General features: G+C 34.8%; 1 protein-coding gene across 3 annotated transcripts in view; it reads left to right on the top strand.

Moving 5' to 3' along the window:
• Positions 1-11,531, top strand: part of LOC145675697 (ATP-dependent translocase ABCB1-like) — a 209,857-nt gene extending 198,326 nt beyond the window's left edge. For 2 of the 3 annotated variants that reach the window (XM_081746305.1, XM_081746304.1), the window contains exon 24: positions 6,938-11,529. In XM_081746305.1, coding sequence (XP_081602431.1) covers positions 6,938-7,147 — 210 coding nt within the window. In that variant the 3' untranslated portion in view covers positions 7,148-11,529. Of the gene's footprint in view, positions 1-6,937 lie in introns of all 3 variants that reach the window. The other variant, XM_081746306.1, reaches the window with a different exon arrangement.
• Positions 11,532-16,752: the final 5,221 nt, after the last annotated feature.

The raw sequence follows: 16,752 nt of genomic DNA, 5'->3' as shown, positions 1-16,752 counted from the left end.
CGGTATCATAATAGAAACTGTAAATTATATACGCAGGATAATAGACCACTTCCGTACTTCGCGAGCAAGAATGAAAATACTAAATCGGGTATAATGTACGAATTTTCCGAAATTATATGTAGATATCATTTGTTTCAAACTATAACGAATTTCATAAAATCAAGATGATAAAGTCAATAGTACGGTAAGAATAACATGAAAAAGAAAAAGATAGGAACATAACTATGATAATAATAATAATAATGTAGATAGTTAGGTAGTAGTAGTAGTAGTTGAAGATGTAGAGAATTTACATGAATTAATTTTGAATCCTATCATGTATTTATCTTGTAGTATTTATACAAGATGGAAATATGTATTTTAGATTTATATGAGATTTGTGAATTTCTATAATACATTACAATGGAACATTTGTATTCTATTGTTTAAAAATACATATTTAATTTACATATTTTTAAAAAAACAATGTAGCCATTTATTTTGTATTTAGAGTTTTTATCCTGCCCTTTGCATTGGCACTTGTAGATGAGTTTTATTTACCGTTTTATGTATATCTGCATTTTTAATCTGCATGTTGATCTTAACCTTATATTATTAAATAACATAATTAAAAGCAGAGAAGTTAGAATATATTATACGTTATTTTTAATAATATTTTCTGTAAGGTTTCCGTGATTTAGCGTTTGCAAAATTTGATATTGCTGTAGAACAGAAATATTTTTCTATTTCTATTAGAATGGCTGTCAAGCATTAACCCTTGTGTACTTCCATGGGGTCTTTTTGGACCCCAGATGTGTTTATCATGATATACCTTTTAAGTAGGTGAGATTACAAGTCAGTCTTTTCGTGCATTCTATCTCGAGTGTATGCTAAAGATACCCACTAAAAATTTAAGTTGTCTGTTTGACGGTTCTGCCTAAAGAATATAATTTAGATGAGGTTCTAGAAGACCCCATGGTAATTCCTGTGTAATAATGCTCTTGGTAGTACACAAGGGTTAATCTTTGTTTTTAACGTAGATTGTAATATACTAGAATATTTTTTATTTGGACTATATTTGATAGTTCTAATAATCGAAATAGTCTTGGTTTAAAGTACTTTCTATTGCTATATAGTATGCGTCTCCCAATGAATATTTTTAGTTGTATACATACCTAAAGTTTTAGTTAGATTCCAGTGACTTATTTTTCTCTTACTTTTTAAGTCATTGTTTTCATCAGGTTAAATATTACTGTTGGTGTTTGATTTTTGTTTTACTTTTAAGGGTTTTTTTTTTTTTTTTAATCAAATAAATTTATAAGTTACGATATTGTCCGCAGTATTGGTTAACTTTATTAGTTCCTCGGATAATTGTTACCTTTGGGTCATTAGCAAACAATGTATGTTAATGAAATCCATATTTTGCATGTACTATTCCTAAATTTATGTTCTGTGCTTCTTATAAAGAAATATTCAATGAAACGTAGTTATACTCAGTTTATTGTATATAACGTAAGAGTAAATATAAGCCTTTCATTTAGAATTGAGAGGTTTGTCAGTCTAATCTTCTCTGAGGTGAAAAAGAATTGAGAAGTTTGTCAATCTAACCTTCTCTGAGGTAAAAAGAATTAAGAGGTTTGTCAGTCTAACCTTCTCTGAGGTAAAAAGAATTGAGAGGTTTGTCAGTCTAATCTTCTCTGAGATGAAAAGAATTGAGAGGTTTGTCAGTCTAACCTTCTCTGAGTTGAAAACATTAAATACAAATACGAACTGTCGCTTTTCAATAGAGGCTTCCTATAAAGTTGTTAGATCAATATTCACCTCCTATAATAGATTTACATTTTCCATCTCACAATTTACTGAAAATTGAATTTAAAATGCAGCAGCATCATGACTATTTAAAAGAAAATACTATCTCCTTACACTATTACTTTAATCGCAAATATTACAAACACATATTTTAGTTTTTTTTATATTTTCAGTTTCTTAAAATAATATTATTAATTGGTTTCAGTAAGTTCCATATTTATTACAACTAGTGTACTTAATCTAGAAACTTTAAAATCTATATTATAAAATTGAAAGTGACCATATTTTGTGACTCTTAATCTCTTGAACCAACCGACTAATCTGGATCAACTTTTCAACATAGATGAGGTTCGGGCCTGGGATAGTTTTTATCATATCACTTTGACAGTGCAACTTAGGAGAAGGGGAGGGGGAGATATAATAATGAATGAAATGACCGATATTAGTGTCGAATCCATAGTTTTCGGAATCGCTGAGATGAACAGTGACACTTCCGATGTTTAAAATTCTTCATATTCTTCCTGAGCGAAGAACGAGTATTCTGCTAGTATACTATAAAATAAAAGAAGTTGTTTATGGAAAGGAAGAAGAGAAGAAGGAAAGAAAGATGAGAGAAGTATGAAAAGAAAGAAGAAAGAGAACAAACTAATAATAAGAGAAGAAAGAAAGAGAAGAAGACAGAATGTATCCAGCGAAAAAAGTAAACTGTTAATTGGACACTAGGGTGGAGTGAAAAGAGGCCAAAAAAATTTTTTTTCGAAATTCGATTTTGGATAGGGGGCAAAAGTTGCATCATATCGTAGTACTTTACCATGCAAAATTTCAATTCTTTAAAATAATTTTTAGCCGGAGCGCAATGGGCCTTAAGTTTGATAGGTTTTATAAATGAGTGAGAAGAGCCTAAATTTTTATTTTTTTAAAATTCGAATTCGGTTATCGCCGAAAAGTTGCATCGTATTGTAGTACTTTACCACCGGAAATTTCAATTCTCTAAAATATTCTTTAGCAGAAGTGCAATGGGCCTTAAGTTTGATAGATTTTGTAAATAAATACACGTTTATTGTTCATTTGTATAATTATTAGGCAGCTCTTCGCTTGAAGGAGACTATAATTTGAAGGTATTATGACTTCTTGTCGTGTCCAGTTAGTTGTCTAAAGCTATCGAAGTTCATATTGTTTGTTACAGGCTACATCAGCCCAGAACTCACCACATGGAGGTGGCTACCGTCGAGTTCCATCCCACTTACCCACCAGTATGAGATTGAATGTTTCATAGATTTCATTCACGTCTTCAAGCAAAATACTGCGATTTTATCTGTAAAGTAGTCATGTATTTTCTTGTCAAATTTGGAACGAATAAAGAAATCTCTCCTGGCTCACATACTGACAAAGAACCTTCACTAAGTATTTTCACTAATCTTTCCACTGCGTGGGTATAACGTGGAAACTCAGGGATATCAATATTTGTACTTTCTCAAGAACAAATTCTCGCAATTTGTCATCTGTGATATGAGTCAGTATTGGCGGTTCTTTTGTTCCACCCATTTTAGTTTATCATTTCTGTGTAATTACTAGCCTCGAAGTTTAACACTGGCACTTGGAAGGAAGGAGCTTCACGTTTACATTGTTTTCTGGATTGGATGATTTTATCGCTTGCAAGGATTCGCGTAGCTGATCTGAGGCTAGTCACCAATCATGGCAATAAGAATATTTTCAGAATTCGCATAGAATGCATTTCTGGAAATTACTTTATTGAAAAAAGTCTTGTATGTTTAGCTCCGTATCTGGCAAGAGGTTTCAGCTTTATGCTGAACCACACTGGTACATATACTTTTACTACGAATTTAACGAGAGTTTAGAGCTCCTCTGAAGAATTTGGCATTGTTATATATAGACGCGAAAGTCTACAAGCCATTGTTAACCAGCGAGTATGCGCAAGTTTCCTACGTTTCTTATCTGCTAGGTTTTTATCACAGCCTCCCCTTACGACAGATTGACATATTTCATACAAATATCTTTGATCATAGCTGAGATGACGCACGTTTAGGTATGTAGGGAGTTCTGAAGAAATCTTTCTGAAGCTGCACACTGGATTCGTCTCAATTCACCAATGATCTACCAATAGGACCAGACAAAGTACCAGTAGTCACATCATCGTTTTCTTTCAGTAAATGATGTAGTAGTAGTTCAATGATATGCAATAAACGTATACATCACTGCAAGGGTGTCTCTAAATGGTTTTCGAGCACTCCAATCATCATACTTTTGACCCAACATTAGTATTATTACCATCGCAGCCGATAGCTACCATATCTCATACGTCCACATTATTTTCTTGTAATTCCCGGCAGATGAAACTAGCAGTATTCTTTGCTAATGCTGAAACGGTCAAAGAAGCATGGCTGAGAAATGTTCTTCAAGGACACAATAATGATCTTTCCTCTTCATATCTCTATGATTTCCGGAGCCGGACATTGCGAGTGTTTGGTCTTTCTTCCCATGAAAATAGATGGTACAAGGTTTCTCTTTATTAACAGTCACTTCAGTTCTTACACTTTTACGATTTTTCACAATCTCTCTTTGTATTTTACTTCTATCAATAATGTTTTGCAGCTGCTCTGGCCTTACAATATTAAAATCTTCCAAAACTTCAGTAGCAATAGCTGCAATTTTTCTTCCAGTCAAGCCGATTTTCTCCTTCACTTTTGCTAATGTTGGGAGGAATTTTCTCATTTCTATGCATCTAACCTGATTGCTTTCTTGTCTTTAAATGATACTTCCAACTAAAATCAGGATCTCCTTCAGCTTTAGCGTGTTCTTTATTGCCCTCCTTTTTTTTTTTTTTTTTTTTTTTTTTTTTTCCAAAGATGACGAGGAGTCTAAAGATTCAATAATGTAACTGGTACTGTTTTGTTTGATAGTTTGACCGCTAGTTGCTTTTTGGCTTTCCTTTCTTCTCTTTTCTTTGTCCAAGTAACATCAATACCACCGATTACCATTTTTCTACTTATCCTTTGGTCTGATAAAATACTCTCTCCGATTCAGGCATTTTGAGTGTCCTGTGCAACGACACACCGTGAAATCTAAACACTTGCAAGTTGCTATATCAAATGGTTTATTGCCCTGCTTCTTCAATTCTTGTAATTTATTTCTTCATTCATGCTCCCTCTTACTGCCAATTTTAAAAATATTTTCAGTTTCCTGTGGTAACTGTTGACCACTATTGATACACGGCCGAGCGAAACAACAGGAATAGAAACACGTTACCAAATGTCTTCCACCTTTTCTGCTACCTTCGTGGAAACCAAATTCTCAGCTGGTTCTTTACTTCCGCCCCCTTCAGCTGCTGACGCGTAAATATATATCATGCCATAATGTCTTCGTAAGTTGGAAACGTTCTCCAGTTGCGACCTTTGGCACTACGAAACATCTCTTGTGCTCTTGACATATTCTACCTGGTTGATTTTGCCACCTTTCCTCTTTATAGCACAAAACAAAAACACCAGATGTTAGGCTGTAATACAGCATAACTACAAAAGCGCAAAACTAATCAAATTACTAACGTAGCAACACGGCCGCTAACCAGTCACGTGCCCCGAGCACAGGTACAACACACTAATAACAATCGTCAAGCTGCCAAACAGTTGCACAAGACTTTAGCACCTGAACGAGCGCGCGCCCTGATTTCGTTCTGTACCCTCTTATCTCCACCCATCAAACTATTATACTAGTGACTTAGTACTGCCAACAAGTTCATTATACCAGAAAAAGTCTGTTACTAAATAGCAAAAAAACTTCTTTATGGCAAACTAGCAAATTGCTTATAGTTGATCACTTTTCGTCTAATTATTCCCAAATTTCAGGGCCATTGCGCCCCGGCTAAAAATACTTTTAGTGAATTAAAAGTTATTGTTGTTATCTACTGATACAGGATGCATCTTTTGCACCCTATCAACACTAAAACTTACAGTCTGCTTCCAGCGAAGATTTGCCAAATAGTTACATAGTAAATGGAAATTGATTTACAAAATCGCAAACTTAAGGCCCCTTGCGCCCCGGCTAAAAATTATTTCAGAGAGCTGAAATTTTCTATGGTAAAGTATTATGATATGATGCAACTTTTGCCCCCTATCCAAATTGACATTTCGAAAAAAAATTTTTTCGCTCCACCCTATTGGACACGTGTGCAGCTAAAAAATGAAAGTCAAAAGCACACAAGTGTTATTTTTTAATGAAAGGGGAGCCTAATTAAAAGTTGATCTCCGGAGAGTATATAAGAAGTGACCAACTCCTAAGTAGCCAGAAGGAGTGGAAGTCTGATGAAGACACAATTATTGTGTTGAAACTGTTACATGATTGCTGTTTTTTTTTTTTTTTTTTTTTTTTTTTTTTTTAACATATTATCACATAGCCTTGCTCAGTGTGTTATTGTGTTTTAGTACAAAATGGAAACAAGGCCTGATAGAAAAGTTATTTATAGTAACAGAATACCTAACAATTTCTAAAATTTGAACTTTCCCAAATTATCTTTCCGAATTTCCTTTTATTTGAATAATCATCTTAATCCACTGTTATCTTAGAATTGAAATGAGAAAGATCAATTAGAAGGCAGAGTAAATGAAAATATTTTTTGTGATATCACGAAACTTAAAAAATCTTATAACATGTACGGAACTCTATAAAGATGAAAAGAAATCTCAAAAAGAACAGTTTGTTTCTTTTACATTTCCAGTGTAGTAAAGTCCCATCAAAAAAAAAAAAAAAAAAAATTAAGAAAACGTGTAAATAATTATAATTAGAACTTCACGACAAACATACTATACTTGATAATTCGTAATAATAGATCAAATAACATAGCAATTAAGTTGACTAAGCATCAGTGAGCACATTACTATCAGGAGTTCCTTACGTTCTATGAGGAACTACGATTCTTTTACACTGCCTCGAGTTATTATTTTACATTTAGTCCTCGAGTTATTATCTTTATTATAGTTTCGGTGGGCTATAACTCCGAAATGACTAGTTGGTATATAATTTTCCAATTTTTGTTGGTGGTGTTTTCGAACACCTTGTGTATATATGTATTTATACATTTATAAGTAGTAAAGCTATGAAAAAAAATAACTATTGTAATTGCTTTAAATTCCAGGTAGTTCAAGAAGCTCTTGATATAGCTAAAGAAGGTCGTACCTGCATTAGTATCGCTCATCGTTTATCAACTATTCAAGATGCTGATGTTATTTGTGTGATACATCAAGGAAAGGTAGAAGAAAAAGGAACACACTCACAGCTTCTAGCGATGAGAGGAATTTATTATAAATTACATAATTTACAGTTAGTACAAACTACAAAAGAATAGAAAACAAAATGTTTATATTTCTGTCTTCATTAAATATCCTGATACAAGGTAAACAGAAGAAAAAGTGTGCTCTATACTAGACGCGTATAGACGAAACGTTGAAGAAATGTCCATACTAAAATTTGTTACTCTCTCTATTTAAATATTGAAACAGCTTTAATTTATTTATTTCTTAACCAATTTTGGTGACTCTTGGATAACAATACCATAAGATCTAAAGGATTATTCAAAAAGCGCACCGGATCGTCTGAAAAAAAGTTTTGTTTCTCGGTTGCGGAAATTGTTTTGTATTGTTGCTCTACTCACAAACATTCCAATTGTCGCCTTAGTCTGAATTTCTCGCATTTCTTCAGTCTGTGTCTATCCAGGGAGCAGTTTACTATAGCGCAAAGTGTGCCAATTGTGAAAATCTTTTTTTATCAGAACGGAGAAACTGTCAGGCTACTTCGCGCAGTTCTAGGGCGAAATTAGGCACCGAATGAATCAACAGTTCGCAGACTTATGAAAAAGTTCATTGAAACGGGTTCAACAGTGAACATTAAAAGTTCTGCGCGTCGTCGTAGTGATCGTTCTGAGCAAAACATTGCAGTGGTTCGTGACAGTGTGGCTGTTAGTCAGTAAGCCAAAGCGAATTTCACGAACAGAGTTATTGCATGCCAGCGCAGTAGAGGAGGTCATATGCCCGACGTCATTCATCATACCAGAAATCGGAATGTGTGATTAACATGTTTATGAATTTCGTTAGTGTTTTTTGAAAAAATGAAGTTCATAATTTGATGTAACAAACCCGGCGCGCTTTTTGAATAACCCTATAGTTATAATCTTAAAACTCCAAATGAAACCAATTACTCACGACATTAACTATCTACTTGTCCCACTTCCGAAAGCAAACAATTATGATTGTCTCCTTTAACCTTAATTGGATGTGATGTAAGTCTCTGACATTTGTCATCTTATGCAGTTGAGTTATTGTCACTTGTCAGTATTCCTTATTGTTTAAATGTAGACTACCCTCAGTGCTTAATTATAAGTTGCCATCAGTATTTCTCTTTGCTTAAACCTATGCCACTTGTCATAATACGAATCACATACTTAATTCAGCCCTTATCTTTTTTTGTAATATTCGTGTCTACAACTCATATCTTGTGGTATTTTTTTGGTTGGCACGCATATGTATTTAAACATAATCAAGTTATCCGTTAGAGAAACAACACAGCACACTCTAAGCAGGAAAAGATTGTGAAAAATAACTGTTGGCAGTGTTGTGAATCCAATTACCAAGCAAGTACGTTGTGGGTGCTTTTACAGAAACTGTTAAGTGAAAACTTTAGTGATAAAGACACCATATGTGACCAAAGAGGGCTAGATATTGGAGATTCCCATCCTGTAGAACTCGATACTACAATACTCTGGCATACTTAAAGTATCGAGTTACGATCCCATGACCGTATATATAAATAGTAACTTATAAAATATATTAAGCATACTTGCTGGAATACACATCTTGACATTGAACAGACATATACAAGTCTTTTAACATCTATTTGTTCTTTATACTGTGTTGTATCTTTTCTGCTTGTAAGTTTTTCATAATTTATATTCGATGTTCTCATCTAGGGATAAGCTACGAGGGTAAATTAGATACTAAAGGCAATTTTGTATTTTTGAAGTAATAAACGAAGATTGTGCATGTCTCACGTCACCACGTATATACTTGAGATTGCTGTGAAAGTAGGAGCATCACTACTTCATTCAGTCGAGTGTCGCAAGCAAAAATATTACACATATGGACGCCTACTCCATGAATGCAGCATTGATTAACGGAGTACGGAGCAAGCATCCAGGACTCAACGAAAGGTGTATGAGTGGGCGAACCACCTTAAAGCGGAACACATGCTTAATTCGTAGTGATACCGCGTATTGTCTTGTTCGTAGTGGTGAACTCATTTCGTCGATGATTCGTTCCAAGATACTGGGATCTTAACTAGCGGTTTCATAGCGTTGGAGAAAATGAATAGCCAATGCGATACGCTGCTGCTAATGTTCAGTTGAAAGTTCATTGGATACCCAAGTAGCACAAACTTTAGGACACCCTAATTCATCATGCATTATTGTATATACTGATCCGAAACTGGCATCCACGAGTTCCACTATTTGTGCATTTATAATTCTTCGATTGTCCCTGGTAATATCATCCACCCGTTGGACATTTTCTTCTGTAGGGGATATTTTGGAAGACTTCAGCCGTTGTAGCCTATACGCAAGAAATCCAAATAATAGCTATCCTGTAGGAAAGATGCTAACACTATTTTGGGATGTGAAAAGATCTATCCTGGCGGAGTTCCAACCACATGGCGAAATTGTGAATAGTGCAAGTTATTGTGCGGTCCTATAAGACAAACCAAAACCTGCAATTTGTCAAAATCGATGAGAACTACTGTCTAAGGAGGTGCTCGTCAATCCCAAGTCTCGCATCCCACGTTAATCGGAAGCATCATACAGTAAGGGAAACAGACACTGTGCACCGGTTTGGATTCGAGTTGCTTCCCCTTCTTCTGTACAGCTCTAATCTGGTGCCATCCGATTACCATATCTTCAGCTCTTTAAAGAAGACACTGCGTGGTCATCGGTTCAGGTCATTTGACAAGGTCCAGTAGATAGTGCAGACGTGGCTTCGTGAAACAACCAAAAATTTCTTCGCGGACTTGATACAGAAGCTGATTACACGATACCAAAAAGTGCATTACCATGCAGGAGGCATATGTGGAAAGGTGATATGTGTGGTTCTTTTTATTTAGTGAAAATAGAGATGTTGTGTGAAATTTGCCTTTACTTTTTGATTTACCTTCGTATTTATATACATTTATTTACAAATGCCTTAGTTTTTATGATATATTTCTGGGTTTTCGATCATAGATTCTTCTTTCGACAGTTTTTACCGATTGCGGATTTACTATGATGTCACCAGCTAAGGAGATCTTTTTTTGTTACTCATCACTCTTTTGAACAAAAAGGGTTCGTTAAACAGTAAGAGAAAAATGCTTATTTCGTTTTGTGCATATGAAGCATGTTCTCTAATTACTCATAGTACCTAAGGGTAATTATAAGTTGAGATGGACTACGAATACTGTAGTTCTAAAAGTTACACATACTTATATCGGTTTATTACCAGTCTTGGAAGTAAGAAGCTATATTTATTCTGGTGTTTAACCGATTTTTTCATGTTTTATTTTGCCCGATTTTAACCTGTTTTGTACTCCTGGACTTTACATAAATTATTCATATTTTGTTTCTCGTTCTCTTTTTTTACTTTTTATCTAAATTCTTCTCAATTATTCACTTATTTTATATAAACTTTTCGCATTTTAGAATTGTTCAAATGTTCAGTTTTATTGGCTTGCGTTTAGCGACATATAGGCTATTGCGAAACCATTTTACAAGATTCCTCTCTATGACTGTTGAGTTAGATGTATTCATGATTAGACTTTCTTCCCTCAGATAGTCTAGATAATCATCTATACTGGCGCAAATCCTGAGCGGGACATGTTCCCCCAATCTTGGAACTGGAGGTACTGTCCTTCCAATAATCCGACTGTTTTTGGGGAGAAATGTGATGATTTGTGTCCGACTGCCACAAAGGAAAGTGAGATGAAATTGTTATCCCTGTATAATATACAACAGGTGCACCTCAGAAATCAGATTCATCTACCATAATGTGAGTCTCATCTCCCCCCTCCCCCAGAATAAGCCTCAAATTTGTCCACTTCCCAATATTGAAGTCATTTCTGCTCCCTTGATCCTCCAGAACATTGTTCTTCAACATCATAAATATTTTGAACATAGCTTTTGAAAAATAAAACTATGGGAACAGTCTCACCCGTCCCCGTCCCCCAAATGTTGAAGACAGATTTGTGCCGATGATCATCTGTTATGTAATGTAATTCCTAATCTTCATTATAAACATTCCAAGTGATTATCTTGTTAGTTTCGTTCATTATTTTTTGACTATGGCGTTCTCTTAATCCGTAAATGAACATGCCGCCCCTTTTCAAAGCCGTCCATATTTAGTTAGGTATGATACAGTGTCTTATTGTAAAAGAAACTCTTTACTTAAATCTCTATTCTCAAGATTGCTTCTGGTTTTCTATTTTACAATAGATTAAGTGCTAAATCGATGTGCCTTGTGCGATAAAATTAAAACGTGCTTTTAAATGGCGTTATATGGTTCATTTTAAAAATATTTAGAGAATCCAAACAAATAGCATTCATTACGCAGATTGAGCAAAATTGAATGTTTAGTGTCTTATTTGTTCTGGGACAGTCTGTGAATAAATACACACTTTCCATTAGAAGAAATTAACCATATTTCATGCTAATGGCTGTATTAATTTTCTCTCATTTTCTTGTTATGTGTCGCCTACAAAATATTCTCAAAGTCGTGAAGTAATGTCTTGAATCCCTATTGTCTTAGAATTTTTAAGTTTGTGTATTTCTTTGACAATTTAAACGTGATATAAATCAGACGTATATTGCCTTAAAGGTGAGGATTTCGCTATCCTCCATCAGTGAAAAAGTAAGTGTTGGGTAACGTTCAGGTAGACTTGGACCACTATCATGACAGCTGACAACTACAAAATGAGTGGTGGAAAGAAAAATGCCTGTTGTAAAATATCAGATATAGCCGGATCAGGGGCGTAAATAAGGGCCCCGCAGACCCCTCATTGCGGGGGTCCTCAAGCCATCAGGGGGGCCCAAATCATGAAGTTGGACGTAGAGAAGGGGCCCCGTTTCAAGCTGTCTGCGGGAGGGCCCCCAAGCCTTTAGTTACGTCACTGAGCAGGATATAAGGTGTCATGGAAGACTTGTCTTTAAGGAGTTGAGTTGACTTTGAGTTTAGTGTTTCTTTCAGCAGCTAAGCTATATGAAACGTGAACTGATTAACATGGAATCCGACGGAAAGAGATGCTCTTCTCATCGTAGCAAATATTGTTAAACGGAAACAGTGGCCAATTCAAACATTTAGACTTCTTGAGCCCTTAGCAACATGTCCTCCTCATTTCATTCATTTCCTCTAATAAGTTGTTCATTATTCAGTTTATATGTAGCCGTCGCATATGGGTCTGAAAAAGTACAAGCATGAGTTCAGGAGAAACCGACAAGAAGGATTTTAACGACTATGCTAAATGGTATCCACTTGAAGTACAGATACAGAATGATCAGCTGTGGGATGGAAATAAATGTTAGAAAAACAAAAGCTATGGTGATTGGAACGAAGCGGTCGGTGTCAAATATAGAAGTAGAAAGGGAGAAAATAGAACTGGTGACTAGTTTTTGATCCCTAGGTAGTATTATTAGTGATGATATAAAGTATGAATGTGAAATAAAAGCAAGAATAGGAATGCAGACAAAAGCCTTTAAGAGGAAAAAAAAAACATTTTGTGAGACCTTGAATAAAAAGTTGAGAAAAAGACTCATAAAATGCTTCATGTGAAGTATTGTACTGTATAGGGTAGAAATAATGAACACTACGCGAAAATGATGGTGGGAAGAATGAAGAGAATTAGCTGGGTCGAGCAGAAGACGAATGACAGGGTGTTAGAAATAGTAGGGGGAAAAAGAACAACTATAAAAATTATTAAGAAGAGTAAGAGGAATTGGTTGGGGCATTGGCTAAGTAGGAACTGTATGATGAGAGACGTGCTAGATGGTATGGTGGCAGGAAAGAGAGGGAGGGGACGAAGGAGACTACATTTGAGGGATGATATCAAAACGGGAAGATCGTACGTGAAGACAAGGACGTTAGCGGAAGACCGTGGAGCATGGAAGCTTCTTAGTTGCGGCAAGTGACCTACCATTAATGGCAGAATACCTATGATAATAATAATAACAATAATAATAATAATAATAATAATAATAATAATAATAATAATAATAATAATAATAATAATGAGCTTTGAAGAGTATGTGCATTATTAACATTGAAATATATATATACATTCAAATTGGAGAAGGATTTTCAAATAATATTCTTAGGTAAGCTGTTCAATAAATCATAATTCTGCTTATTTAAAAAAAAAAAATAAACTGTTTACAATATAGTTTTTAAAAAAAAACCTACTGATACTGTAAGCCACCCACGGATCAATCAGTCAGTCACATCTGATGGGTCCTCACATGGAAGAATGTGTCTGGATCTGAACTATGCTTGTTCATACCGTGAGACGACGTTCCTATAAACCTGTTTTACACAGAGATCTGTTATATTGGTCGCTAAGCGGATCGAAGAAAGAAGAAAGAAAAAAAAAAGCAGAATTCGTTGATTGTCTGATCTACCGGACTAAAGTTTTAAACAAATGAAGCGAAACAACAACGTACTCGTGGACTTACATAGCAAATTCTATCTTCCTTTCAGTCTTGTGCATTTAGTCATGTACTAGATAGAAGGTAGGCATTCGAAATACATGGTAATTAAATTATTTAAATATTGTGCAAGTATGATATGTCAGTTCAATTAACTCAGATATTATGACTTACTCGTGAGTTAGCATAAATAACTCAAACAAATGGATGAAAATGGGGATAAGAACAAACAACTCTCACGCAATTAAAATTGTGGAAGGTTATGCTTCAATCCATAAATGTGACTCAACAATTTCAAATGATAAAATAGCGACTAGATTAGGCAGAAGGTACAAGAAGGAAGAGAAGAAAGGAGTTCATTATTAGGATAGGATACGAGCATTTGCTGTAATTGTCCTTTGTTCTCGATGATGCTGTGGTTGTTCCAATTCATGAAATTGTTCCAGCTGCTGAAATGACTTTCCGAAGTTGCTGCTTAACTAGAGGTGAAGATGCAATGGAACCAATATTGATGTTGATTGGATTTTATATCCCGTCAAATCTGTGAGGGCAATAAATGGATTTGTGACTCAGCTTGATGATAACTTCTGGACGGTAGCCTGGACTTCTTTCATGGACAGCTACTGCGATGATGCACTGTTGCAGGCTGTAAGTCCGAGACAGCTTGGAGACGGTTCTAGTCTCCAATAGTGGTTGCTTGTTCACCACTCCATTTCCAACATCACAATCAATCAAGAGAAGTGTAATTCAAAAGTTCTTATGGAAGAGAAGGACGACGTCTTGAATAGGGTTGCCAGATTTGTAAAATCAAAAAGGAAGACACTTTGACTTAAAAAGATCACACACAAAAAAAGGCTTTTACCGAAACATAAGTTTGCTTCCACATTATATCAAGCAGCACATTTTAAAGGAAAAGAAGAAATAATATAGAAATTAATACATTATTAAAGTAAACTAATACAAAAGGTACAACTACTAAATGATGATTCACTAGCAGGTAGCAATACTAACGATACTTAAAGTCATGGTATTTAATAAAGTCATCAAGTATTTAATAAACTCATGGTACTAACAACTTAGTTATCATTTCTCCATTCTGGCAATATTTTATGCATCTTGAAACTTTGTTGACCTGTTTCATCAATTAGTCTCCAAACTCGAAAAGGAGGACGAAAGCGCGTCCGGCTTGGGTACAAAGCCGGACATCAATTTCTATGTTCAAAAACCGGACGTCTGGCAACCCTAGTCTTGGATCATGCAACCCGGAAGGCTCGTGCAATGAACGAATGTGGCATGATGGTTGAAGAAACACTTTTCTTGTTTATTGGCTTTACTTACAACATGATGAAATGAATGTAATGATTTTACAAATACTTGTTTGGCAATGTGTAGTTGAGGTTGAACTGGTTGGAAAAAACTTTAAAATGACTGTACTGCACAATATTCTATTTTAAAACTAATACATTTGTTGGGTGAAATTGCAACAATATTACCGAGTCTATCCGTTTGTATTAATTCTGAAAAGATCTATGCTGAGAATGGCCTTTTTTTTCCCGAAATGTTCGTAGTTGAATCATAATGGATGGTTTCCGGGTAAGTAAAGTTTTAATAAATACTGAATATGCATCCTAATTTATCAAATAGCAACATTACTAATTATTCGATGTTTATATGGCATATATTGTAAGCCTTAATGACTACGAAGGATCAGGGATCAAAAGATAAAAACAGATCAGACTTTTTCAATCTAGAAGAAACCAGAGTGCCTTATTATCACAAGGACAATTGTTAGGATCTGCAGGGCATCAGTGAATATTCCTTTTTTGCCTCAGATTCTTCTTAATTGCTGTAATTTTCTCCAATTTTGTATCTGGATAATAAAGTCATAGTCATTTTTTAAAAAAAAATATATTGTATCAGGAGTCCTGATTTTCAGTCTATATTCCTTCATTTCACCTTTCTCAGTCTATATCACTTCATTCAACTTTTCTCAGTCTATCCTTTCATTCTACTTTTCTCAGTCTATATCCCATCATTCCACTTTTCTCAGTCTATATCCCATCATTTCACTTTTCTCAGTCCATATCAATTCATTCCACTTTTCTCAGTCTACATCCCTCCATTCTAAAGTCTTTCCAGCCTTAGAACAAAGTAGGCGTAAACAAAGCGAAATTAATTACTCCGCGGCTCACACGTACTTCGGCAGCGAGAGACGTGAACAGCAAGATCGTCTGCTTACTTACTGTCGTTGCATAATTTCCAGACTATAAGGCTACAGTTTGTTGGTAAATAATTAACGGACTGACACTGACTACTGCTATGTTGGAGATTTGTATTTTCTTAAATGCTTAAATAAATGAGATTGCCTCTGTTCCTGTTCCTCTTTTGTGTTTTATAACACGAGACGAAACTGGATTATTGTCACACACATCGTCGCCATGAAACTTTGCATTCTACAATAATTTTAAAGGAGTGAGGAAGGCGCGTGAACGCATACGCATGCGCAGTAAATACTATATGTCCAGATACGGGTGAGGTTGAAGTAAAGCTACATCTGTTGTTAAATATTATATATATTGCGTTTATTATCACAAAATGTAGGATAAATTCAGATATTTTTATTTGAAATTATTATTTTAGAAGGGATTATATTGCGGTAGGGTACTAGTGTACTGAGACCAACAGCCAATCACTGGTCATCGACAAACTGGTAGTCAGGTGGGTTTGTTTACATCTAGTTTTTTCTAAGGCTGGAAAGAGAGTACTTTTCTCAGTTTATATCCCTTCATTCCACTTTTCTCAGTCTATATCCTTTCATTTCACTTTTCTCAGTCTATATTCCTTCGTTCCACTTTTCTCAGTCTATATCCCTTAATTTTACTTTTTTCAATCTATATCTCTTTATTCCATTTTTTCAAAGTCCAATTTTTCATATATTTCTGATGAGTTAACACTTGTCTTTGGGGAGAATTTTATGAAGAAACGAGAAAAAGTTCAAGTAATACACAAAGAACAGCAAGAACAATGCTTCTCACTTATAAGGGAGGAAATAATAACTAATTTTGTCTGTAAAACAGTGGAATCTTACAAAAAATTTTCTCATTCCTGGAAATTAAGGGAAAACTTGCTTGAAGTCATGTGAAGTCAATGTTTTGTGCTATCTTGATGACATTAATTTGAATAACGTGGTTTTAAACATAATACGTTAATAAAGTAAATTTTGTTAGAAATTATAATTTATTCTA

The sequence above is a fragment of the Thermobia domestica genome, chromosome 18 (assembly GCF_964235325.1).
Source record: "Thermobia domestica chromosome 18, izTheDome1.hap1.1, whole genome shotgun sequence".
NCBI classification, from domain to species: domain Eukaryota; kingdom Metazoa; phylum Arthropoda; class Insecta; order Zygentoma; family Lepismatidae; genus Thermobia; species Thermobia domestica.
Note: the sequence above shows the minus strand (reverse complement) of the source record. Positions and strands in the feature narration are given on the sequence as shown.